The sequence below is a fragment of the Meriones unguiculatus genome, chromosome 16 (genome assembly GCF_030254825.1).
Source record: "Meriones unguiculatus strain TT.TT164.6M chromosome 16, Bangor_MerUng_6.1, whole genome shotgun sequence".
Classification (NCBI taxonomy): domain Eukaryota; kingdom Metazoa; phylum Chordata; class Mammalia; order Rodentia; family Muridae; genus Meriones; species Meriones unguiculatus.
The window spans coordinates 30366399-30389723 of NC_083363.1; the positions used below are offsets into that span (position 1 = coordinate 30366399).

At 55.0% G+C, this 23325-nt stretch overlaps 1 protein-coding gene across 6 annotated transcripts in view; it reads left to right on the forward strand.

The window, feature by feature from the left end:
- The window catches only part of Tfeb (transcription factor EB), a 52929-nt gene extending 30840 nt beyond the window's left edge, over positions 1–22089 (forward strand). For 2 of the 6 annotated variants that reach the window (XM_021640005.2, XM_021640006.2), the window contains exons 2-9: positions 15127–15364; positions 15442–15696; positions 16114–16194; positions 17984–18104; positions 18197–18253; positions 18869–18944; positions 19375–19522; positions 20991–22089. In XM_021640005.2, coding sequence (XP_021495680.1) covers positions 15149–15364; positions 15442–15696; positions 16114–16194; positions 17984–18104; positions 18197–18253; positions 18869–18944; positions 19375–19522; positions 20991–21470 — 1434 coding nt within the window. In that variant the 5' untranslated portion in view covers positions 15127–15148 and the 3' untranslated portion in view covers positions 21471–22089. Of the gene's footprint in view, positions 1–102; positions 125–356; positions 380–4121; positions 4363–14877; positions 15365–15441; positions 15697–16113; positions 16195–17983; positions 18105–18196; positions 18254–18868; positions 18945–19374; positions 19523–20990 lie in introns of those variants that run through there. The other 4 variants (XM_060369598.1, XM_060369597.1, XM_060369596.1 and 1 more) reach the window with 4 other exon arrangements.
- The last annotated feature ends 1236 nt before the right edge of the window (positions 22090–23325 follow it).

The following is a 23325-nucleotide window of genomic DNA, read 5'->3' on the forward strand; positions in this document are numbered from 1 at the left end:
CACTGTGCTATTTTGGAACCTGGTTAATTCCCCCTCCAGCCCCAACACCTCCTGGTTCTCAGGGCTCCTGGCCGCTCCTAGTCTTCGGCACTTTGCCGTCCTCAAGGGAACAACATCCTGAATGGTACTGGGTTTCCCTGGTCTGTATGGGGTGGTGTTAAAAACTCCAGCCTGGACTTCCTTGCTGGCTAAGAGGTGCAGGCTTCTAGGGTACGAGTCCTTAAGTGGGTGTTGGGGCAGAGCGCCCCCTCCTGGTGGGAGCTGACAGAGGCTAATGACCGTGCCGTGCCCTGCCTTGCCCTGCTCTTCCCATCTTTCACCAACTCTCAGGCCAGCTGTCAGCTGTGGTGCCCAGGGAGGGAGCTGACCAGAGCTTCAGGTGGGAGCCGGTCCCAGCAGTCACACTCAGAGGGGTGGGGGAGGGGATTTCCAGACCCGGAGGGAAGATATTTTGGGGCCAAAGGCCTTTTTAGAACCCGTGAAATCACTCTCTGCAACAGCCCCAGGTGACCCCCACAGTCAGAGGCTCTTTCTCGGGAATGCTAGGCCTCTTTGGGGTTCTGACCCCATGCTTTGGGGTTTCTATGGTGCCCACATGAGCCTGCAGTGGTGAGTGAGGTTAGTGGGGTGCAGGGTGGGTGCTGATGATGGGGTTGGACCAGGCCTTTCCTGAGGCCATGTGGCTGGAGACTGGGCACGGTTGCCATTCCTGTGTGTGTCCGTGTGTACATGTGTGCGTGAGGGTGTGCCTGGAGACCAGACAATGCGTACCATAAGTATCGGGTATGGCTGTCTGTCAGGAGACCCTGAGGGGAGAGCACCACTCTGCAACCTGCCGTGGTGCCTCTCTGTCTGCTGAGACCGGTAAAAGCAGGGTTCTTTCCTGCCTCAGGCGAGTGGGAATTGGGGTGTAGGTAGGGGGTAGGACCTTGAACTCCTGATCCTCCTCCCTCCACTTCCCAAGCAGTGCAGAGGGAAGAGAGGTTCCCTGGCCTGCTGTGGGGTCCGGGTGCACTGAGGCTCTGCATATCCGGGTGTCTTTTGGTGGGAGGCAAAGTCCCAGGCTGGCGTGCTTGTGACAGGGAGAATCTGTGGGTGCAGCGGTCCATGTATAAGTGGGTGTTCCCCTTGCAGCTTGTCCTGACCCAGTCTCAGAAACAACCTCAGAGACGTTTCTTCTGCCATTCCATGAACACTGGGTGTGGGAGCCTCACGCACTGGGCCCAGTGTGGAGGGAGCAGCCAGCCACCCTGCGCCCCAGCCTGCACTTCGGCGTCTGGGCTGTTGACTTGTGGTGGAGATTATACCTGTCCTGCCCCTGTCCTTCCAGGGCCCTCTTCTCTCCTTGTTGCCAGTTTTCACTCTTGGAATCAGGTGACCAAATCCTCAGAGGTCAACGTGTAAAGTCTCTTTGTTTACTGTTCTACAGGTCAGGGAGAGTTGTTGGAATGTAGCTTCTGTCTCTGGCAGGCTGGGTTAAGCCCGGTGCCTCTGCCCTTCCGACCAGCACCCAGGAGAGGAATACCTGTGGATCGTGTGACTGTGTGTGTGTGTGTGTGTGTGTGTGTGTGTGTGTGTGTGTGAGACGGGGTTTCATGTGTCCCAGGCCAACATCAGATTTGCCGTGTACTTGAGAATGACCTTGAACTCCTGATCCTCCTCCCTCCACTTCCCAAGCTCTGGGATTACAGGCGTGCACTGTCACCCCGTCAGCTCGTGTGCTGAGCAGTAAGGACATAAAAGGCCCCTACCTAGGTGTGAACTCCCGCTGATGGTCGGGGCTACTCAGGCAGGGAGCTGACAGTCACATCACTCCCCTGCGTGTCAGGCACACGCCTACTCTGAGGAAGCGAGTATTGCTGATAGGGAAACAGATAGGGAAACTGAGGCCTCAAAAGGTATGTATCTACCTGCCTGCCTTTGCACAGCTGCTAAGAGGTAAAACCAGCTTTGATGGGTCCAGAACACACGCACACTTCTCTGAACCCGAGAGCTCAAGTGGAACCATGCTTTGTCGGAGGCCTGGGTCTCACCGTCAGGAACTGCAGGGCAAGGGCTGGTCCTTGGTGGCTCTCAGGTGGGACAGCAGCCTCTGACGGGAAGGAGGTACTGAGTGGAGGGCAGTTCTGGGAGAGGCTGGCGTCCTGCTCTTGAGCTGTTTCCAAACAGGTATCCAGGTAGCACCTGTGTGCTTGTGCAGTAGCTGGACATGCGGGTTCAGGGATCGAGTGCCCGTCACCTGCCTGCTGTGTGGCTCCTCTGTGCCTCTCTCTGTTGGCTCTTCTGTAAAATGGAGACATATCGGTACCTGTCACAGGTTGGTAGGTTGTTTGGAGGATTAAACCAGCAATGATTTAACTGAAATCAGCAGCGACAACTCAGAATGATGCTTTGGGGATCATTAGCTGGCAGTGGGTGAAATGATGGACAGAGGCAATGTATTCCTTGGAGATGCCTAGCTGTGTCTGTTCAGAGGTGGTTTCTTCTTCCTTTCTTCTCCCTTGCTCTATCAATTCATCCATTCATTCACCCATCCATCCATCTATCCACCCACCCATCCATCTTCCTACCTACCTACCTACCACCTATCCATCCATCATTTGTCTGTCTGCCTGCCTATCTGTCTATCTATCCATCCATCCATCTATCTAATTACTTGGCAGACGGATTAGAGAAAGTAGGTTTCTCCAGCCACAAGCCAGGAGTATGGGGTCCGGGTATCCAGCAGAGGCTGGGGTGAGGGTCAGGACCGCAGACCCTGAGGGAAGGGAAGCCCTTCCTACTCCAGGAGCCAAGGTAGGAACTCGTATGGCCAGGGGTGCTCTGTGACTCCCCACCAAACTCAGGGAGTATAATGGGGTGACAGTGACCCCGAGGGCTGTTCACAGCTCCGGAAGATAGAGGGAGGCATGTGCCTGGAGCTACGAAGTTGCTGTGAATTTGACAGCGAGCTTTTCTAGGCCCGAGAAAGCATCCTAAAGGCTGGGGCTGGGGTAGGCAGGCTTGGTTCCCAAGGCTCTCACAACTCCGGAGAAGGCTTTGTGAACACTGGGAAATGACAGTGCAAGGTGGCCCTGGCTCTTCCCATCTTAGCCCTACAGTCTCCCCACCATGTATACACGATCTAGCCTTGTATACAGCCAAGCTGCCAGAATCTTCTCTATGTCGGACCAGGTCAGAGGGAGTCTATGAAGAGCCCATTTAGCCTCAAATAGGCCCAGAGAAAGCAGGATTTGTCCAGACTCACACAGCTGGAGGTTTTGCCCATTGCATGTCTTTCATTCCTACTCTGGCCTTGGGCAAGCATTGCCGGAGCCTCTGTAACTTGCCTTGTGAACAAAGCTGCTTTTTCACTTCAGGGGAAGCACAGGGGGGCTGGGGTGGTGTAGATAGGACATTGGTACCTGTGGTCCTGGTCTCGGAGTCCCGCTCTCCTGTCCTCAGGGCCCATTCCTGTCTGAAAAGCCATCTGAGAGCTAACCGTCCCTCCCGTCTCCCACCAGGGTCCTGCCCCATGTTGGGTGCCATCTGGCACCTATCTCCCACCAGGGTTCTGTCCCGTGTTGGGTGCCAGATCTCTAATTCATGTAACCACATTCTGTCTGGCAGTTTGATGTGCTTCCCCAGGCATTAAAGACCTGAGCGAGATCCAGATGGATGGTCCCTAAGGCCCTTGTATCTTTGCTGGAAGGCTTGGGTGGGCTTGAGTCTGATAACCTCTAGAAGAGCCAGGGGGTGGGGCCCGGACCTTTGTGGGGGCTTTCTGTAGGGTTCACTGAAGGCAGCATGTGTGGAGAAGTGGGCGGGACTGGGCAAGGGGCAGCAGTGGAGGAGTGTTCCTCTGTCCCCTGTTCTTCTGTTGAAGCTGTTGGTGGCAGATTCTGGGGAGGCCTAAGCTGCAGGCTTCCCTTCACTATCCTGTAGCGTGACATCAGACAGGCCGCTTTCTCCTTGGAGCTTCAGTTTCCTCTTTTGCTAATGACGCTGTTTGTCTCATGATGTGTTCCCGGGATGTGCACAAGGTCCGCTGTGGGCCGTGTGTCAAGTGTGGTGCCTGACGTACAGCAGGGCCTCAGAAGCACTTAAGAGCGAGAGGAGAGGACATCTGTGAACATGTGTGGAGCTGCTGGCAAGTTCAGCCAGGAACTCTGCACCTCTCCTGGGAAGTCTGCCGAATGGGAGGGTGGAAAGGGTCTGAAGAATGTGGAAGGTGTTTGCTGGGTGACCAGGAAACAAAAGAACAAAACAGAGTGGACACAGGAAAGACACTTGAGAGCATGAGAGCCTGAGGTGCATCGAGGGAAGGAAAGGCAGTTCATTCCTCCGTTGCCACCCCAACCACGGGGGCAGGTGGCTTGCCAGGTAAGGAAAAGCAAAGGCTGCAGAGGGGTAGGAGGGAGGGAAGAAAGGCCGAGGAAGAGAGGATAGAAGATGCAGGTAAGAGGCAGAGACATCTGTGTGGAGGCTGAGTCGGAACCAACATGTCCCAAGGACCTTTCTGATCTGCCCTCTCCACCCTTGCATCGGCCACACATCCTTTTCCTGCCTCGCCACCTCCCAATTTCAGTGACTTGCCCTACACGGGAGTCCAGCTGGTCCCTGAGGGACAGGCCAGGCGTCTCTCTGGTCTGGGGTTGCCTTTGAAGCTTTCCCTGTGTGCCCCATTGCCCAGTCTGCCCCAGACTCACAGGCTAGTCCAGCAGGAGGTGCCAGCTCCCACCCTTTCCTGTGGGATGTGAGCTGGGGCTGGGGTTGAGGAGCTTCAGCTGTGAGAACTGGAGGCCGCTAAGAGGCTGATCGGAAGCTCATGCTATGCTCTTACCTCCCCTCCCTTCCCTTCCCCTCCTGGCCCCTTGTGCCTCTGCTCAGGGGTTGAAAAACAAGCCTCTGGCCAGGCCTGGAAGCCCTGTTCTGTAAAATCCCAGCTCAACTTAGAGAGATCATGTTGCAAAATAAAAAGTAAACCAAAGGCTGGGGATATAGCTCAGCGGTAAAGCACTCCCTCGGAGTGTGGGAGACCCTGGATCAAAGTCCCTGTACCTCAAAAATAAAACCGAACAAGGCTAGAGAGATGGCTCAGAGGATGAAGTCCTTTTCTACAAACCCCAAGGGCCAGAGTTTGGGTTCCCTGAATTCCTGCAAAGGCCAGATCAGTGCAGTGGCCTGCCTGTAGTTCCAGCACCTGGAACAGGCACACACAGGATCCCTGGAGCAAGCTGGCCAGCTAGACTAGCCCGTATCAGTGAGCTCTGAGTTCAGCTGAGAGATCTTGCCTCAAAGAATAAGGTGAAGAGAGACTGAGGAAGACTCCTGATGTCAGCCTCTGGCCTTCACACCACACACTCACACATGCACACCACACAGCCACACACATGTTAAAAGAGAGAGGAAGGCAGACCTTTGAGGACCCCCGCCTCTCCCCCAGCAGCGGAGCCCACAGGCTGCGCTTCCTGTCGGCACCCATCCTGCACGGCTGTGCCTTTGCTCTCCTGATGTTTGTCATGGTCCTCCTTTTTGGAGCCTCTACATGTCACCCTATTTTTGGATCTGCATTTGTCACCTGTAAGGGTCAGGCAGGCATGGGCTAAGTGCTCCCACTTAGCCAAGTAATGGTAGGCCACATTCTGCCCGACAGTCCCTGGGTGTCTTGGAGACCGGTGGCTATCGGCCCAGGTGCTACATGTTAGCCTGGTGAGCGGTTCAGGATGGGGCTTGGCGGATCCCTCAGGTGCTGTCCATCTGTCTGAGAGCGGTGACTCAGGAGGGAAGGGCGTGATGTAAAAGTTTATGAACTTTTATATGCGGACACGGATTCAAATGTGACTCGACTTGTGCATTTAAAGCGGCTGCATCGATTGATTTGTTGGGGGGATGGGGGTGTGTCCCAGTGTGCAGGAGGTCAGAAGACAACTCGGCTCTCTCTTTCAAGTCATCTGGGGATTGAACTCAAGTCATCTGGCTCCCTGGCTTCTCTACTCACTGAGCCATGTCAATTTGAACATTTTGCTAGGGTCAATTAGGTACCAATAAAAGGGAGAAAGCCAAGGCAGCTTACAGGTGCCTGAACTACAGTTCCAAGGATCTGTTGCCTCCTTCTGGCTTCCTAGGTACCTGCATGTACTGGTACATATATGGACAAATGTACACATACTCATACACGTAAATAAAAACAGAAAATGGAAAAGGGTATAAAAGATATTGCGGACAGAGAGATGGCTCAGAGGGTATGAACACTTGCTCTTGCAGTGGGCCCAAGTTTGGTTCCCAGAAACTGCATGGTGGCTCACAGTCATCTGTGACTCCAGTTCCAGGCGATCCAACACACTCGTCTGACCTCCAGCCAAACAGTGTGCAAGTCCCAGCTGACTCCAGTTTGCTGTTCTTCGGGGTGGGCAGTGGTTGAGAGTCTTGATGCTCGCCTACCTGACCAGGGAGCCGCCTGCCAGGTGTGGGAATGATAGCCTGCATTGAAAGTGTCTCTAGTGTTCTAGGCCCCCAGCTTCCCCCGCAGCTCAGGGAGCTGGGAATCACTCTTCTGCTTCTCCGAGGCCCTTTGCAGTGGGCTTCTTAATGAGCACAACCTTTGGGAGGGAAGCAGCTTTGCAGAGCCTGTGCCTGCCTGGAGCCCTGGGTGGGTGGGGCTAATGGATCGGTGTCCGGAAGGGTCAGTCTTCCGGAAGAGTCAGTCTTCTTCCCAAAAGGAAGACCACCTTCCGAGGTGGAGGTGGTTCAGGCGGCAAAGCGCCTGTTGCACAAACATGAGGACCTGAGTCTCCATTCTCAGGACCCAGCAAAAACCGGGCACGGTGGCGCGTGCCTCTAACCCAGTGCTGGGGAAGCTGGTGGAGGCAGAGGCAGAGGCTGGAAGATTCTGAAGCTCATTGGTCAGCCAACCTAGCCATTTGGTGAGCTCTGGATCAGTGAGAGACCCTGGATCAAAAAACAACATGAAGAATGATTTAGGAAGATACTTGATGTCAACCTCTGGCCTCTACACACGGGCACATCTGTGTTCACATGTGCACGCGCACACGCACACATAAGAAAGCCTGTTCAGAGACATTACCCGTGAGTTCAGATGGGATGACTGGGACAGGAATGGTAACACCCCTCTGTGCCCACACTTCTGCCTTTGCCGTGGTTTTCCCTAACCAGGACGCACGCTGTGGGAAAGCTGGCTCCAACTAGCAAAATCAGGCTGACTGGTGGGGGAACTGAGGTAAGAGCATTGAGTCAGGCCCAAGACACTTGAATCCACTGCATTCCGATCCCAGGCCCACAATCCTTGTAAGAGGGCTGCCAATTCTGCCTGAGTCCCACCTGCTTCTATAGCGGAGGTGGCTCTGTCCTGGGGTGTGGTCATTGTGTGGATGCACATGCTAGTTTGATGCTTCCCTTGCTCTGTTGAGACAGGATAGCCTAGATTGGCCTTGAACTTTTGATCGATCCTTCTGACCGCCTCAGGAGAACGCTGTGATTACAGGCATGCACTAGCATGTCTCATTTATGAGGTGCCGGGGCTCACAATCCAGAGCTTTGTGCACGCTAGGCAGGAGCTCTGCTCACTGAGCTATGTTCCTATCAGAGGCCACACTGAGTGAAGAGACAACTCTCCCAAGCTGAAATCCTCTTCCCCAACTCCTTTCTTTCCTTCCGGTGTCCATTCCCCTGCCCAGCACCCATTCCAGAGGCCTTTGTCTAGGGTCATGGTTTCCCCAGGATTGACCCTGAAGCTCCCACGCAATGGGTGGTTGTAATAGACTCAAAGAGGATCTCTTCCCACCACCGAGGCAGGCCTGTAACAAATGACTTAAGCAGGCACCCTTGCTCTGGGCTCACACTTTGCGGTTTCAGCTGCCAGACATGTGCTTTTCTGGGAATGCAGGAAGCTGGCCCTGCCCTTTGAAGAAGGCTAACTGTGTCTCCTACGTTTGGCAATTCTAGACTGCTGCTGGACACCTTCCTGGCTCTGGGCGATATGAATGAGGTCAGCTGCTGAACACTTTGATGAGGAGGGTACTTCTTCAAGGGGACTCCTAAAATCAAAGGAGGCCCACCCCTAGCCCATACAGGATGGAGGTGGCCCCCCAGTCCCAGAAAAGCCAGGCTGTCGGGACCCCGCTCTGGTATCAGCCCTGTGGCTCTGTCAAGCCCAAGCCTCTCTGTCTGTCTCCTGTGATGTAGGAACAGTAGATGTACTGTTGTTGTGAATGAACTACACAATTTGAATCAGGTTGACACTCCAGGGTGATGGTGCTTATCTGTGATGCCAGAATTTGGGAGGAGGCAGCAGGAGAATGAGGAGCTTGAGTTATCCTTAGCTACATAGCAAATTGGAGGCCAGACTTCAAGAGGCCCTGGGAAAAAAAAATTAGGGGGTCTGGAGGGATAGCTCGGCAGTTAAGAGCTCTTTCCAGAGGCCCCAAGTTGGGTTCCCAGCACCCACCTCAGGAAGTTCACAACCATCTGTAACTCCAGATCCAACCCCTTCTGCTTTCCTTGAACACTTGCACACACTCACACCACATACACACACAAAGTCATTAAAACACATACATTCAGCCTGGTGTGGTTACACACGCCTGTAATCCCAGCACTCAGGAAGGCAGAGGCAGGCAGATCTCTATGAATTCAAGGCCAGCCTGGTCTACAGAGTGAGTCCAGGACAACCAAGGCTACACAGAGAGACCCTCTCTCAGAAAAATCAATCCCAAACAAAACAACAATAAAAACAAACACACACATACACATTCACTGAACATCTGTGCTCTTCTTGTCCAATTGTAATTTTGTGTATTTCCTCCCAAGACATTTTCCCGTGCATCTGTCACATCTGCTGTGAACCCAGCACACCACCAGGCGATAGCAGAGTCTTCACAAAATTGTGCCTCTTAGTTTTGTCCCTCCACATAACCTCATGCTGTTGGCCCTACACACGTCTGAGGGATGCAGCAAAGTTCACTGAGCGGCTCTGTTACTGGACATTGAGACATTATTTTTACTTCACGTGTATGGGTATTTTGCCTATATGTATGCTGTGTATCATATATGTGCCTGGTGCCCATGGAGACCAGAGGAACGAATCAGGTCCCCTGGAAGGGGGGTTATAGACAGCTATGAGCTGGTATGTGGGTGCTCTGGAAGGACAACCAGTTCTCTTAACTGCTGCCTCACCTCTCCAGCTACAACAGGCTGGCCTGAAACTCAGCTATGCTTATCGGGCTGGCCTCAAACTTTTACTAATCTTCTTGTTACTTCTGGAGTGCTGGGAGCATAGGAATGAGCCCCACACCCAGACTTTTTTTTTTGGGGGGGGTGTTCAAGACAGGGTTTCTCTGTGTAGCTGTCCTGGAACTCTGTCTGTAGACCAGGCTGGTGTAGAGCTCAGAGATCCACCTGTCTCTGCCTCTCGAGTGCTGGGATTAAAGGTATGTACTGCCACTGCCCAGCTCTTGAAACTGTTTGATTTTTTTTTTTTTTTACATAATTACTTCCTTGGGCTAGTGAACAGTTGTAATAAAAAAAAAATCTTTGGTGTGTGTGTGTATGGAGGTTCAGTGGACAACTTGTGGAAGTCAGTTCTCTCCTTTTTCCTTGTGGGTTCTGGAGATCAAATCCTGGTCCTCAGGCTTGGTGACAGGTGCCTTTGTCCCCTGGGCCACTCGCCGGCTCTCCATCTGCTTTTGAGTTTGTTGGTGAAGGCAAACTCCATACTATTTCTTTTTAACTATAAGGTCGCCTCCTTCCCTCAGTGAGCTTCAAAAACATGAAGACAATTAGGAGCAAGCAGCTGGAGCAGTGCACATAAACAAATCAGCTTTGTCTCTGGGACACCTGCAGCATGCCACAGACCATTCCTGACCCCTCCTGCAGAGCCTCCTTCTCCCTCCCAGGCAGTCCCCCAAGGCTAACTGGGTCCTGACTTCTCACACAGTAGATGCTTTGTGCCTGCTTTTGAGCTTTATATTCCCGGATGGGACTTCATGCATTTCTGCTTTGGGTTGTAATGCTTTGGGTGGTATGCTTTTTTTTTTTTTTTTTTTGAGACAGGGTCTCCCTGTGTAGCCCTAGCTGTCCTGGAAGTCCCTATGTAGACTAGGCTGGCCTTGAACTCGCAGAGATCTGCCTGTCTCTTCTGCCTCTGCCTCGATGCTGGGATCAAAGGCATGTGCGACCACACCCAGCCTGGCTCCAGGTATTTCGGAGTCTGGCCACTATTGTGACATGTCCGTGAGAGCCGCCAGCAGTGGTGTGTGGGGTCAGTGGCTGAGTGGCTGAATGGTTTGCACAGATTTTTTTTTTAGAGGGGGAGGGGTAACTGGCCTGGAGCTTGCTATGTAGACCAGGCTGGCCTCAAATTCATAGAGATGTGTGTGCCTCTGTCTCCAGAGGCCTGGCCATGCCTGGCGCACAGCTTCCTTAGCCCTTATTCTTCAGGGGACATTAGGTGGTATCTGGTCGGGTTCTGGTCATAGTGCTGCCCGGGGACATCCTCCTCATTGTCCTTGGGTGACCACAGGGGCTTCAGCTTTGTAATCCAGCTTTTATTTTTATTTTATTTGTTCTTGGAGACAAGGTCTGTTGTGGGTAGCCTCAGATTCTTAGTCATGTTTCCAAAGATGACCTTAAATGTGGGTTCCTCTGCCTTTGCCTTCTGCCATCTTAGGTGTGTACCACAGTTTACACAGTGCTGGGGACTGAGCCCAGAGATCTGTGTGCTAGGCAAGCCCTCAACCAACTCAGCTATACCTCCAGCCCCTCGGATCCAGTTTTTAAAGGTGTTGCTTACAAGGCAGAAAAGTTCCAGGAAGCTGGGTTGGTGACAAAAACCTCCCAGCGTGTGGGAGACTGTGGCAGGGGATGGAGAGTCTGTAGCCAGCCTGGACAGTGTAGTGAGACCCTGTCTTTCAAAACAGTGTTGGAGAAGTAGCTCATTTGGTAGAGTGCCTGCCTAGCACTCAGAAAGCCCTGAACTGGATGCCCAGCAGCACATGAAGCCAGAGGTGGTGACGCACAGCTGGAATCGTAGCAATTTGGAAGAGGGAGCAGGAGTATTGGGAGTTTAAGGTCATCCTTAGTACATAGTGAGTTCAAGAGAGGTTACGTCTGTGCCTCTGACACTCAGGGTCCCCACCTGCCTCGACAACCGTTGCTCTGAGTAGAGCAGAGCTTGGGCCCTTCAGGATGACCTTGGGACTAGAGAATCCCTTCTTTTCAGGTGGGGTTCCACAGGCCTCGAGAAGCTAGCCTGCCGCACAGCAGCTGCTGGCTTCATAATGGGGGGAGAAGCTGTATACACAGGTCTCTATTTGCCACCCTTCCCCAGAGGTGACCACGTGGGACAGTTTTCCGTCTCCAGGGAGCTCAGAATACTGTGTTAAAAGTTAAGGTGGGCGATGGCCTGTTTTCACTCATTAGTCTCCTCCCTGTTGCTTTGGACAAGCTGCTTCACTTCTCCGCAAACCTCCACAGCGACACTCCTCTCCTTCCAGGGCAGCTCACAGCATTATGATTCTTCCCATCTTCCTGCCCTGCTGCCTGCTCTTCTGTCAGGCTGTTCATTCTGTTCTACAGTTGTGTCTTCTTCCTCCTCCTCCACTTCCTTCTTCCTTATTCTTCATGGTATTTTTTTGATACCCTCTTCCCAAGACTTTCAACATTTTTCTATACTCATATCCTGACTTCCATTCATCTCCTTAGGAAAAGTTCCACACAGCTTGTTTGTACTCAGATGTAAATGACTGGTTGGGGAAGTGCTTATACTGGTGGACAGGGGAAACCAGAGGAGGCAAGGACCCTCTCTCTCCCTTCTGGTTGCTGAATGCCTGCAGACCTGCATGCTTACTGCATGCTCCTAGGAATCTCACAGTAAGCCTCACCAGGAAGGCATTTTTTTTTTTTTTTTTTGAGACATGGTTTAATAAGTAGGCTTGATCATCCTGGAACTCACTATGTAGACTAGGCTGGCCTTGAACTCACAGAGATGTGCCTGCCTCTGCTTCCCCAGGTCTGAGATTACCTTGCCCAGCCCTAGAAAGCACTTTCATTGGTTTGCTTTCCTGGGATCCAGAAAGCTAGGCACAGAGAGACTTAATCATTTCCCAGGCCACTCAACCAGTGAAGGTGGTCTATGGGCCCGGGGAGCAAAATGGGCCGTGACTAAGCTGGACCTAGACAAACAACAGTTGGGAGCACCCGGTGGGTCCTGGTGTGCACATGGGGTTGGCGTTGTTGCTGGGGAGGCAAGGACTTTCTGGGGCCGCTGAGCCTTCCCCTTAGGAGGTGGTGGTATCCAGGACAGGGGGTGGGAAAAGATTCTGTCTTGGTCCCTATTCCCAGTAGGTCCTGGGCTTTGAGGGGCAGGAAGGGCAGGACAGAGACGTTTGGACTTTCCCTGTCTCTTGGCTCATCCTGACTGGAAGGCACTGAGGTTGATCAGCATGCAGGCTCTTTCCTCCCTAGTCCTCACAGCCTTTGGCCCTCACCCATTCTTCCAACCCCAGTAGGGGAGACTAGAGATTTGCCATCAGGAATGTGGGATCCAGTAGTTCTGCCCGGGAGGTGCTGGGGAGTGGAAAAGTGTCCTCTGCCTGCCTCCTCCCTCAGTGGTCACTGGCACCCACCCCTGTCAGGCAGACTCTTCACTGTTTACACCATCTACCAGGATGCTCCCAGGGGAAGGACTGAATTCCCATGCCCAGACAGGGAGCTGAGGCTACTGCAGCCGGAGCTGGGCCTAGCTGGTCTAGCATAGTCCTTGAGGTAGCCAGGCCTACCCTTTGTCAGGAGAACAAGGGACTCCTTCTCCCTAGCCCTCCCTGAGCCGGCTGGCACGGCCAGGCCTCTTGGCCCCCACTGGCCATCTGAAGTCAGATTGTCCATGGAGGAGAGGCTGCCGGCTGCCTGGGTGGATGTGTGGGGCTGCATCTGGTCAGAGCCAGGGGTCTGTTTGCCAGTGTGATTGATGGGCTGTGGTGTGAAGACAGGGACACTCCTCTAGTAGGAACTAGAGGAAGGGTGGGAGGGGAGGCTGCAGCTGGTGGCTGCTGCAGAATGGGGGAAGGGCAGGGTGTCAGTGCCTGGGTTGTTGGGGGCTGCCCTATAGACCATGGGCTGCTCAGGCCTGTTCACTGGGCAGAGAATGAAAGAAGGTGATGGTCACTGCATACTTTAGGTCAGCCAGGATGGTGAGTAGTCTCACCCCATTAGAGAGCCTCTTAGATAGCAGATGGGGTCCTGATTGGGAGTCATGGCCTGGGCTCCACTCCTGGCCCCCAGATTAACCAATTACATAACTGAGGACAACTCCAGCCCCCAGCCCCTATATGTCACCCTCTCCTCCCCAGTATGAGGGAGACTTGGTCCTGCCACAAGAAACTTTCCTGCCCTGTGCCTCTGTTTTCCCTTCTTTATGAAAAGACCATAGTTGAGCCAGGGCTACCCAGCATGGCTGATGGAGGCCTTTGATCCCAGTTTGAAGATGCTGGCTAGATTGTACCAGTTTCACACACTCAGACTTCCAGGCACCTCGTAAACCCCACAGGTGTTTTTACTGAATGCAGAGGAAGGTGGTGATCACAGAGGGGAAACTGAGGCTCCAGGAGATGAAATGGTTTGCCCAAGGTCACCCAACAAAGAAATGAGAGCCAGGGCTCTGCCTCCACCAGCCCTATGGGAAAGGCCTTGCTCAACCATGAAGTGACATCTTGCCGAGTCCCTGCAGTCCCTAACTACCCTCTCACGGACTCCCAGGCCTGTGTCTCTCAGTTTTGGGCTGTCCCTGAGAAGTCACTGGGTTCTGTTCTTCACTCGTGGCCCAGTGAGGGCAAGGGACTTGCCCACACACTCAGTGAGCTAGGGACAGAGCAGGCCCAGTTCTGGACTCATTCTCCCTCACCCTCCCACCTTCCAGCCTAGGTTTGAGGACCTCAGCCACACCTTCCCACAGAGGGGTCAAGCTTCAGGCTCCAAGCACTGAGGAGCCCCGAAGTGGTCCTTCTGCACAGGATTATACCCGCCCTGAGAGCCCTCTTTTCTCTTGGAGATTGTGGGATCCAGGAGCTGGAACAGGCTGGGGGAGATTCCATCTCCAGTGCCTGGTTCGTGGATAATATCCATTCTCTTCATTCTCTTCACCCATTGGCTTCTTCTCCCATGCCCCGGCGGCTAGAGGCCGAAGGTACAGCCGTAAACAAACAGATGAAATGTGTCCCCTCAGGGGACTCGCATTCCTAGTAAGGGACAGACAGCGAATACAATAACAAACGTAATAAGAAGCAAAAAAATGCTTCTAAGCTCTGCGTTAGATGGTGGCATCTGATACAGAGAAGCAGGAGGTGGAGTGTGTGTGTGTGTGGGGGGGGGTAATGTAGTTTTAACACAGTGGTCCCGAACGCAGGTGAAGGTGAGGCTTGGAGGAGGTGAAGAAGTGAGCCTCGATGGTATCTTTCGAAAGAACATTCCAGGTGGAGGGAACAGCAAGTGCAAAGGCCGGAGGTGGAAGCATGCCTGGGGTGTCTGAAGGCTGGTTCAGGGCTGGAGGTGTGGCTGGAGTTGGTAGAGCAAGGGAGAGAAGCAGGTGTTGGGGTGGGGTGTCTAAGGAGGACCATGAAGGCGCAGCAGATTACAGACGGCCATTTGGCTGTGTTTAAGGACAGGCTTTTGCTCTGGTGACCTGGGAGCCATGGAGAGTTCTGAGCAGAGAGCTGGGCCGGAACTCAGGATGATGGGGCTGTGAGCAGATGGTGGGGGAGGAGCATGGAGGGAATCTGAGCATCTGGAGGCTCCTTGGGCCCTCCGAGGAGGAGGCGTGGTGCAGGCTGGGCTGGGGAGGGGCAGGAGAGGAGGATGGAGCAGAGGCCAGGTATGAAATACTCAGGACTTGGATGTGACTGGCGAGGGGTCAGGTGGCCTTCTGCAGTCATCGAAGGACGTCTTCGCGTCTGGTCTAGAAGTCAGGGAACTCGGGTTCATGGCTCAGCTCGCTCAGTGGCCTTGGGCAAACCCCTTCTGCCCCGACTCAGTTTCTCCTTGTGCGGAATGGGAGCAACCATACTTATGCCAGCCCTCGTTTAGAGACCATGAAAATGATGACTACTTCATGGACCTGCCTCCTCTCGACTGCAGGGAGCCCGAGCCAGCCGCCGCCATGGCATCGCGCATCGGGCTGCGCATGCAGCTCATGCGGGAGCAGGCGCAGCAGGAGGAGCAGCGAGAACGCATGCAGCAGCAGGCTGTCATGCATTACATGCAGCAGCAGCAGCAGCAGCAGCAGCAGCAGCAGCTGGGAGGGCCACCCACCCCAGCCATCAACACCCCGGTCCACTTCCAGTCGCCACCGCCTGTGCCTGGGGAGGTGCTGAAGGTAGGGCCTCTTCCTGCCCTTCCTTCCCGGCAGAGGAGTCCCAGCCCCGGCCACAGCTGTGCCTTCCCCTCCCCCAGGTGCAGTCCTACCTGGAGAACCCCACCTCCTACCACCTGCAGCAGTCCCAGCACCAGAAGGTTCGGGAGTACCTGTCCGAGACCTACGGGAACAAGTTTGCTGCCCACATCAGCCCAGCCCAGGGCTCCCCGAAGCCTCCGCCGGCAGCATCCCCCGGGGTGCGGGCCGGACACGTCCTGTCCACCTCGGCCGGCAACAGTGCCCCCAACAGTCCCATGGCCATGCTGCACATCAGCTCGAATCCCGAGAAGGAGGTGAGTGAGGGCGGCCTGAGGGCTGCGGGCCAGTGAGGTGTCAGAAAAAGTCCGGTCTTAATGGCAGAAGCAGAGGTGTGTCTTTAGCGAGCTCCTGGCCGGGGGAGACACAGTCCCGCTCTCATGGTGCCCTAGTCTGAGGAGAGTTACCGTCTTCTTGAAACTCTGCTGGGGACAGGGCAGACTGACAGAGGAAAGGCCAGTGCTCTCCCAGCCCTGGGAAGCTGTGACGAGAACTCCTGGGCGAGGGGCTCCTGGGGACAAGCCTGAAGTGCCTCAGGCTCAGCTGTAGGACCCTGCTCTGGTCCACTTCCTCCTCGTCTAGACGGACAGGTTGGGCGAGGCGGTGCTGCAGCAGGTGGACAGCTGCCCCTCCTCAGGTGGGCCACCCCCACCACGGGCTTTTCTCTTTTCCAGTTTGACGATGTCATCGACAACATTATGCGCCTGGACAACGTGCTGGGCTACATCAACCCTGAAATGCAGATGCCTAACACGGTACCCTTGGGCGCTCCGGTGGGGGTGGGGGTGAGGTGGTTCACGCAGTGGCCCCCGGGCTGGAGAGAGTTCGCAGAGCAGAGCTGGTGCCTCCGTGGGGGCCTGGGTCCCCTCCATCAAACACTGTGACAAGGACGCAGTCCTAGGAGAGCTGACCAAGAAAGACATTCTGGGTATGCTTAATTCCAGCTCTTGGGAGGCAGAGTCTCGGCTGAGGCAGGTGACTGTCTGTGACTTTGAGGCCAGCTCGGTTCCGTAATAACTAAGACTTCCTTGACTTGGAAGAAGAAAACAAAGACAGCCAGGCGTGGTGGCACACGCCTGTAATCCCAGCAATCAGGGAGGCAGAGGCAGGCAGATCTCTGTGAGTTCAAGGCCAGCCTGGTCTACAAAGTCCAGGAGAGCCAAGGCTACACAGAGAAACACTGTCTCCGGAAAAAAAAAAAAAAACAAAAAACAAAAAACACAACAACAAAAAAAGAATGACATGAAAGAAAGGCATGCCCCAAACTCAGCTAGTGTGAGAGGAGAGGCGCTCTCGGCGAGTGCCCTGAGCGGGACAGAGAGGAGGCTGGGAGAACCTTCCAGAGCAGTAGTGTGTCCAGAGGTAGGCTGTCCCGAGCTGTTCATTCCTGTGAGGATCTATGGATCCCTCCTCTGCTCTGCCCAGGGCCAAAGTTTTGTGTTAATCACTTAATGGGCCTGGGCCTTGTCCAGCACAGGACCTCTCCCTCTGCATCCTCATTCTGTGAGTCTTGTTGGCTTAGGTGGGGAGGGCAGGCATAGGTAGTACATGAAGAGCCAGGATTCCTGCCATGACCTTGAGGAGTCCCTCCTCGGTTCTGATTCCCCTGCCTGTTCAGTTGTAAAAGGAGGGGGTGGGGTGGTGATGCCATCTACCCACAGGGTGTGGGGAGACTAGAAGGGACAAAAAAGAGAGGGTAGGACTGGAGAGATGGCTCAGTGGTCAACAGATTGAACTGCTCTTGCAGAGGACCTGAGTTGGGTTCCTCCTCCCCATGTCAGCCATTTGCAATGACTTCAGCTCTGGGGACCCAATGCCCTCCTACGAACCGTGGGCACTTCATAAAGCTATGTGCAGACACATGCTTACACATGAAATTTAAACACAAAAATAAAAGAAAATAGGACAAGAGTTAACTGGCCTGCTGGAGCCTGGAGCCCACTGCCTTTCCTTGGGCTCACCTGTCAGCGCTGGTTCCTCTGGCTCGAGCAGAATATTAAGTGTCGCCAGGTCCCCTAGAGAAAGCCCTGGAGGGGGAAGTCACTTTTCTGTTCCTCCTGCCCTGCCGGGTGGCACTGCCGGGTAGCTGAGCAGGAGGCAGAGCCAAGTGAGTCCAGACTGCCGCTGGTAGGCAGAGGCCAGGAAGCAGGGCCGTTAGTCCTCCAGTCCACACAGTGGGTCTCTGGGCCTGTGGCTGCCTCTGTGGCGAGAACCAGCAGACGGTTTTCAACCCTACCTGTAATACAGCCTCCCATGCTCCTGCCCTGTTGAATTCCATACTTTCAGGGAACTTTGCAGAAACTCCCAAATCAGTGGAGCCCCTCCCTGGTGTCCTAAAGCTGGAGCCTAATTCCATCATTGGTTCGGTTCCTCCTCCACCCAGGCCAGGGGCTGCTGGGGGCAGGGCAGGGAGGAACTGTGCTTTAGCAAAGCCTTGCACACTGAATCCTGCAGAAGGGACTCCGGAGTCACTGTAACGTTGCTCCTCGCACCATGGGTCCTGGTGAGAACTCACCAAGCCCCCCTCCTCCCCTTCCCTCACAGCTCCCCCTGTCCAGCAGCCACCTGAACGTGTACAGCGGTGACCCCCAGGTCACAGCCTCCCTGGTAGGTGTCACCAGTAGCTCCTGCCCTGCCGACCTGACCCAGAAGCGAGAGCTCACAGGTACCTCTGTCCTCTCCCCTTACCCTCGGGGCTCCTCCTCTTCCCTTCTCCCTTTCTTCTTCCAAGCACCTCTCTTTTTCTCTGGCCTCCAGATGCCGAGAGCAGGGCCCTGGCCAAGGAGCGGCAGAAGAAAGACAATCATAACCTAAGTGAGTCCTGTCGGCCCCTCCCTCATCACCTGGGATGGGAAGCGGCCCCTGCCTCACCTGCACCCTAACCCCTGCACCCGTCTTCCTAGTCTGGGACACCCACGTGCTCCAAGGCTGGTGAAACCTTCCATCTCTATTCTAGGCTTTTTAGGAAAGTGGGCGGGGTTGCTGGAAGCAGTATTCACGAATTTTCCAGTCAATCAGATTTCATTCTACAGAGCCCGGGGCACTTGGAGTGAAGTTGGCCGCCCCAGGCAGCTCTCTGGCTAGAAGCTGAACTGATCTCCTGGCCCCGCCCTCTAGTTACCTAGGCTGCACCCAGCCCCTCCTCGGCTCCCTTTGTTGTTGTTGTTGTTTTATTTTAAGAAAGGGTCTCTATGTAGCCCTAGTTGCCTTGGAACTCACTCTATAGCCCAGACTGGCCTAGAACTCATAGAGATCCACCTGCCTCTGCCTCCCAAGTGCTGGACTAAAAGGCTTGGCCACCGTGCTGGGCCTTGGATCCCCTCCTATCCTGAGCTAAGGTTTTCTATGAGGTGCCCACTTTAGGTTGGGGGCTCTTCTTAGGGGGGGTCCCACTTTTCTAACCACACCCTTTGGGATCTCACTGTGCAGTTGAGAGGAGACGAAGGTTCAACATCAACGACCGGATCAAGGAGCTGGGAATGCTGATCCCCAAGGCCAACGACCTGTGAGCAGGGTCCTGGGGGGAGGGGAGGGCTGGCTGAGCAGCGGCGCAGCTGTTAGCAGTTCCCCATCGCTAAGGGCAGGGAAGAGAAGAGACGGCTCCAGGGTCAAGACAGCTTCTGTTGGGAACGGGACTTGCTGGGGAAGGGGCCATACTGGGAAAGGGTCTGGAGGGTCTCCTGCACTGATGGAGAGGAGAGAGATGCCGGGTAGGAGTGAGAGCTGAAGACAGAAAGATGGTCATGGGGTTGGGCAGATTGCTTGAGCCCGAGGACTAGTGAGGAGCTGGGCGTATCTGCAGACAAACCCCCCTTGGACAAGGCTAGGTATGGGCAGGGGTGGGGGCAGCTGGGCCTCGGAACCCAGCCTAGTGTCAGAGGGTCCTGGCCAGGCCTCCGGGTGTTCCCTCTGACTCCACCTGGCTGTGGCCGCAGGGACGTGCGCTGGAACAAGGGCACCATCCTCAAGGCCTCTGTGGATTACATCCGGAGGATGCAGAAGGACCTGCAGAAGTCCCGGGAGCTGGAGAACCACTCTCGGCGCCTAGAGATGACCAACAAGCAGCTCTGGCTCCGCATCCAGGTCTGACCCCCCCCCCCCCTTGGACGCCTCGGTGCCTCTCACTGATCAGCTCTGCCTCCCGGGCCCTGGAGCAGGGTGTAAGCACCTGGTGTTGGAGACCTCAAAGTGACGCCAATATGGAAGAAAGCGCCCTCAGTCAGTGCTGCCTCAGTGAAGAGAATGAGCCCAGTTCCTTCGAGCAGCAAATAGCAGCAGGTTCCGTTCTGTGAGGCCCTCATCGTGTAATCCACACTGGGGTCAGAGAAGTCTAGCACTCTCTCTGTCTCTCTCTCTCTCTCCCTTAATCAAGACTTCTTTGTGCAGCCCTGGCAGTGCTGGAACTAGCTCTATAGACCAGGCTGGCATCCAAGTCAGATTTCCCTGCCTCTGCCTCCCAAGCGCTGGGATCATAAAGGCGTGAGCCACCAGACAGACCTCACTACATCTAGCTTTTTTAAAGTCATGTAGTTGCCCCGATTTTTAAAAGATCTGATTTATTTATTTTGAGAGACCAGATGTCTCTACGAGGGCTGGCAAGCCTGAAAATTATAGTCCTCCTACCTCAGCCTGGTCAGGGCTGGGATTGCAGGTACAGACTGCAGTCCGGACTCTGCAGGCCTCTGCTAAGGTGCTAGAGTCACTTCAGCCTTGGGGCAAAGCACACACTGAACCTAACCGGTAGGGAGGCAAGAATAGCTGCCCTGCCCTGGGTGTCTGGGGGCAGAGTGGACACAGCACTGGGAATCAGCAGGGCCCGGGCAGACTTAAGAACTGTGCTCCCCCGGAGCTGCAGCTGCTCATCCCGGCTGGACTGAGGATCACCCGAGGCTGGCCCTCTACACCGGTGCTGCTCAACCCGGCTAACCCTGCCACCTTTTAATACAGTTCCTCAGGGTGGCGGGAGCCCCCAACATAAAATTTTGTTGTTACTTCATAGCGGAAAGTCTGCTACTACTATGAATCGTAATGTAAATACTTTTGGAGGTAGGAGTTAGTCAGAGGTTGAGAACCACTGCCCTAGACAAAGGCTGATTGGTTGGTGGGTTTTAAACGTGGGTGGCTCGTGGTGGGTGGTCACATCCCCACCCAGCACACGCAGGCACTCCGAAGCGAAAATTTAAACTTTGGTGGGTGAAGACTCATCCTTAATGCATGCAGTGCTTTTTGATAATTTCTATCCCCACCTCACCCAGACAAGTCTATTTCAATTTGTGTGCGCGTGTCTGTCCATTCCCCACCCCCTTCCCATGCACCCCCAGCTTAATTTAAAAAATTGAGAGCGGGCTGGCCCAGGTGCACCATGGCGTCTTCAGGAGCTGCTGACGAGCTATGACCTGGAGCCTGATCTAGACTCAAGCGGCTCTCCAGTTTTCCTCCAGCGGAGGCACTCTGTGCTCTTGAAAGTCAGGGGAGAGGGGGCAGTGGGGTGCGGGGAGAGTCGGCCTGGGCAGGTATCAAGCATGTCTCCTCACCCCATCTGTCCCCTCAGGAGCTGGAGATGCAGGCACGAGTCCATGGCCTCCCTACCACCTCGCCGTCCGGAGTGAACATGGCGGAGCTGGCCCAGCAGGTGGTGAAGCAGGAGCTGCCCAGTGAAGATAGCCCGGGGGAAGCTCTGATGCTTGGGACCGAGGTCCCTGACCCGGAGCCGATGCCGCCTCTCCCTCCCCAGGCCCCGCTGCCCCCAGCCGCCCAGCCACAGTCCCCATTTCATCACCTGGACTTCAGCCATGGCCTGAGTTTCGGGGGTGGGGGTGATGAGGGGCCCGCGGGCTACCCCGATGCCCTGGGGACGGAGCATGACTCCCCGTTCCCCAGCCTGTCCAAGAAGGATCTGGACCTAATGCTCCTTGATGACTCCCTGCTACCCCTGGCCTCTGACCCGCTCTTTTCCACCATGTCCCCTGAGGCCTCCAAGGCCAGCAGCCGGCGGAGCAGCTTCAGCATGGAGGAGGGCGATGTTCTGTGACACTGGCTGCCCCTGTGCCAAGGAGCAGGGACTGCCTGGGGGCTGGGAGGACTGGGCAGAGCCCTCCCATCCTTCAGGCTGCACTTGGTGTGAAGTAGCAGCCCACCCTGCCTCTCTCCTTCCCCTTGGTTGGCCCCTGTTTGGACTTAGTGCCTGCCTGGCAGCCGGTGGGGCTGGAGAAGCTCTCTCACTCGGCTTAGGGCCCCTCTTCCGGGGGAGGGGGGTAGTACCGTGACTCGAGATGGGGAAGAACGAGGGTGAGGTGGATGAGACGAAAGGAGAAACCCTGCTAGGGGAGGCCCTCTTTTCTGAGCCTGGGCCCTCCCATGAAGGACATTTTGGAAGAGGAGGAGGTACAAGAAGTACCCCTGAGGCATCTTGCTGGCCTCGGGGTGCCCAGGCCTGCCTTCCTGGGATTTAGATGGCACCCAGCCTGTCCCCCAGCCCGACACGTCCCCCACAGGTTGGGCAGCCACCCCCCACCCCCCTTTGGTGCTAACAGCTCTCCCCTGGTGGTATGAGGGTGGGGTGGCCAGAAGAGGAGTCTGGGTTCAGGGTGGAGAGCACCCCCACCCCTGGACCTACCACTTTGTGCCTTTAGTAAACACTGTCCTTTGTACAATGTTGTCCTGGCTCTGCGGTCCGGCCTCAGCCCACGAAGGCAGGGGGAGGGGGTTTGGGGAGGGGAGCCAGCCCAATGAGGCTCTTCCTGGATCCAGAATTCAGCGCTCCGTGAAGGACCCGTTGGAGGTTCTGTGTTCAGCCCTGAGAAACCTTTACCTTCTGGAGTGTGGGACTGGGGACACTGTCTCAGTAAGGCCACACGGTGGCGCTGCAGCCATGCTGGTCCCGCATCCCCAGCTGTGGGCTGAACAGAGCTCTGAGGGCGGGTGCGGGCAGGTCTGCTCTCCGCGGCCTCCCGGGGCTGTGTTGCTCTGGCCGCCGGTGTTCCAGCGAGGCCCTCAACTCTCTGCCCTGTCTGGGTGTCTACAGACCAGCTGGAGACCGGGCTCTATCCTTACGGCTGTGGGGAAAGTACCCGGTTGAACTAGCTTTGGAATAGATGAGGGCGTTGGATCCTGGCTGGAAGTCAAAGATGTGGGTTCATCTCTTTCCTGCCCTGGCGCTGCCCTGTAGTGGGGTTCAGGACACACTTTGCGGCAGGTTCTGGGCTGGGGAAGTGAGCCTGAGGGGCAGGGCCTTTATAGGTTTTGTTTAGGTCTTCCATCTTCAAGGCTCTTTTGCTAGGGACCAAAATGGCTTCCCCTTTAAAGGGCCCTAAAACGCTAAAGGACTTTTATTTAAAAGAATTAAAAAAAAAAAAAAAAAATCAGGACGAAAATGGCTAAGAGGGCAATTTCTTCTTTGAAGAATAAGAGATCAAATCAACATTGGAGCAATTAATGTTCAGAGGGAGAAAGGGGTCCACCCGGCACCGGGCAGGCTGAGTTGAAGGGTTAGTCTCAAGGTCAGAGGGGGCTGTGGATGACCTTGTAGAGCCTGCCTTAGCCTGGGCATGTCTCCTTCCAGTTCAGGGTCCTACTCCATTGCCTGGGACTTGTGCTCTGAGACCCGTGGGGTGAACCCTGAACTCTGGCTGAGGTCAGCTGGAGACTGGAATTTGGGGTCCACAGACACAGGTGTTAGTGGATCTGATATTCCCATCACCTTGGGGAGTGACGTGGGAAGCTGCTTCCTGCTTCCTCATGGAACTCCTCAAAACCACCCTAAGCTACTACCCCCATCACCGAGGCTGTAGCTTCCTGATCTCAGGGCTCCTGGAGTTTGTTCATCACCTGCTGCCTGGGCAGCGGGTCAGGGTGGCATGCTGGGCAGGACCAGGGTGTGAGTGCTG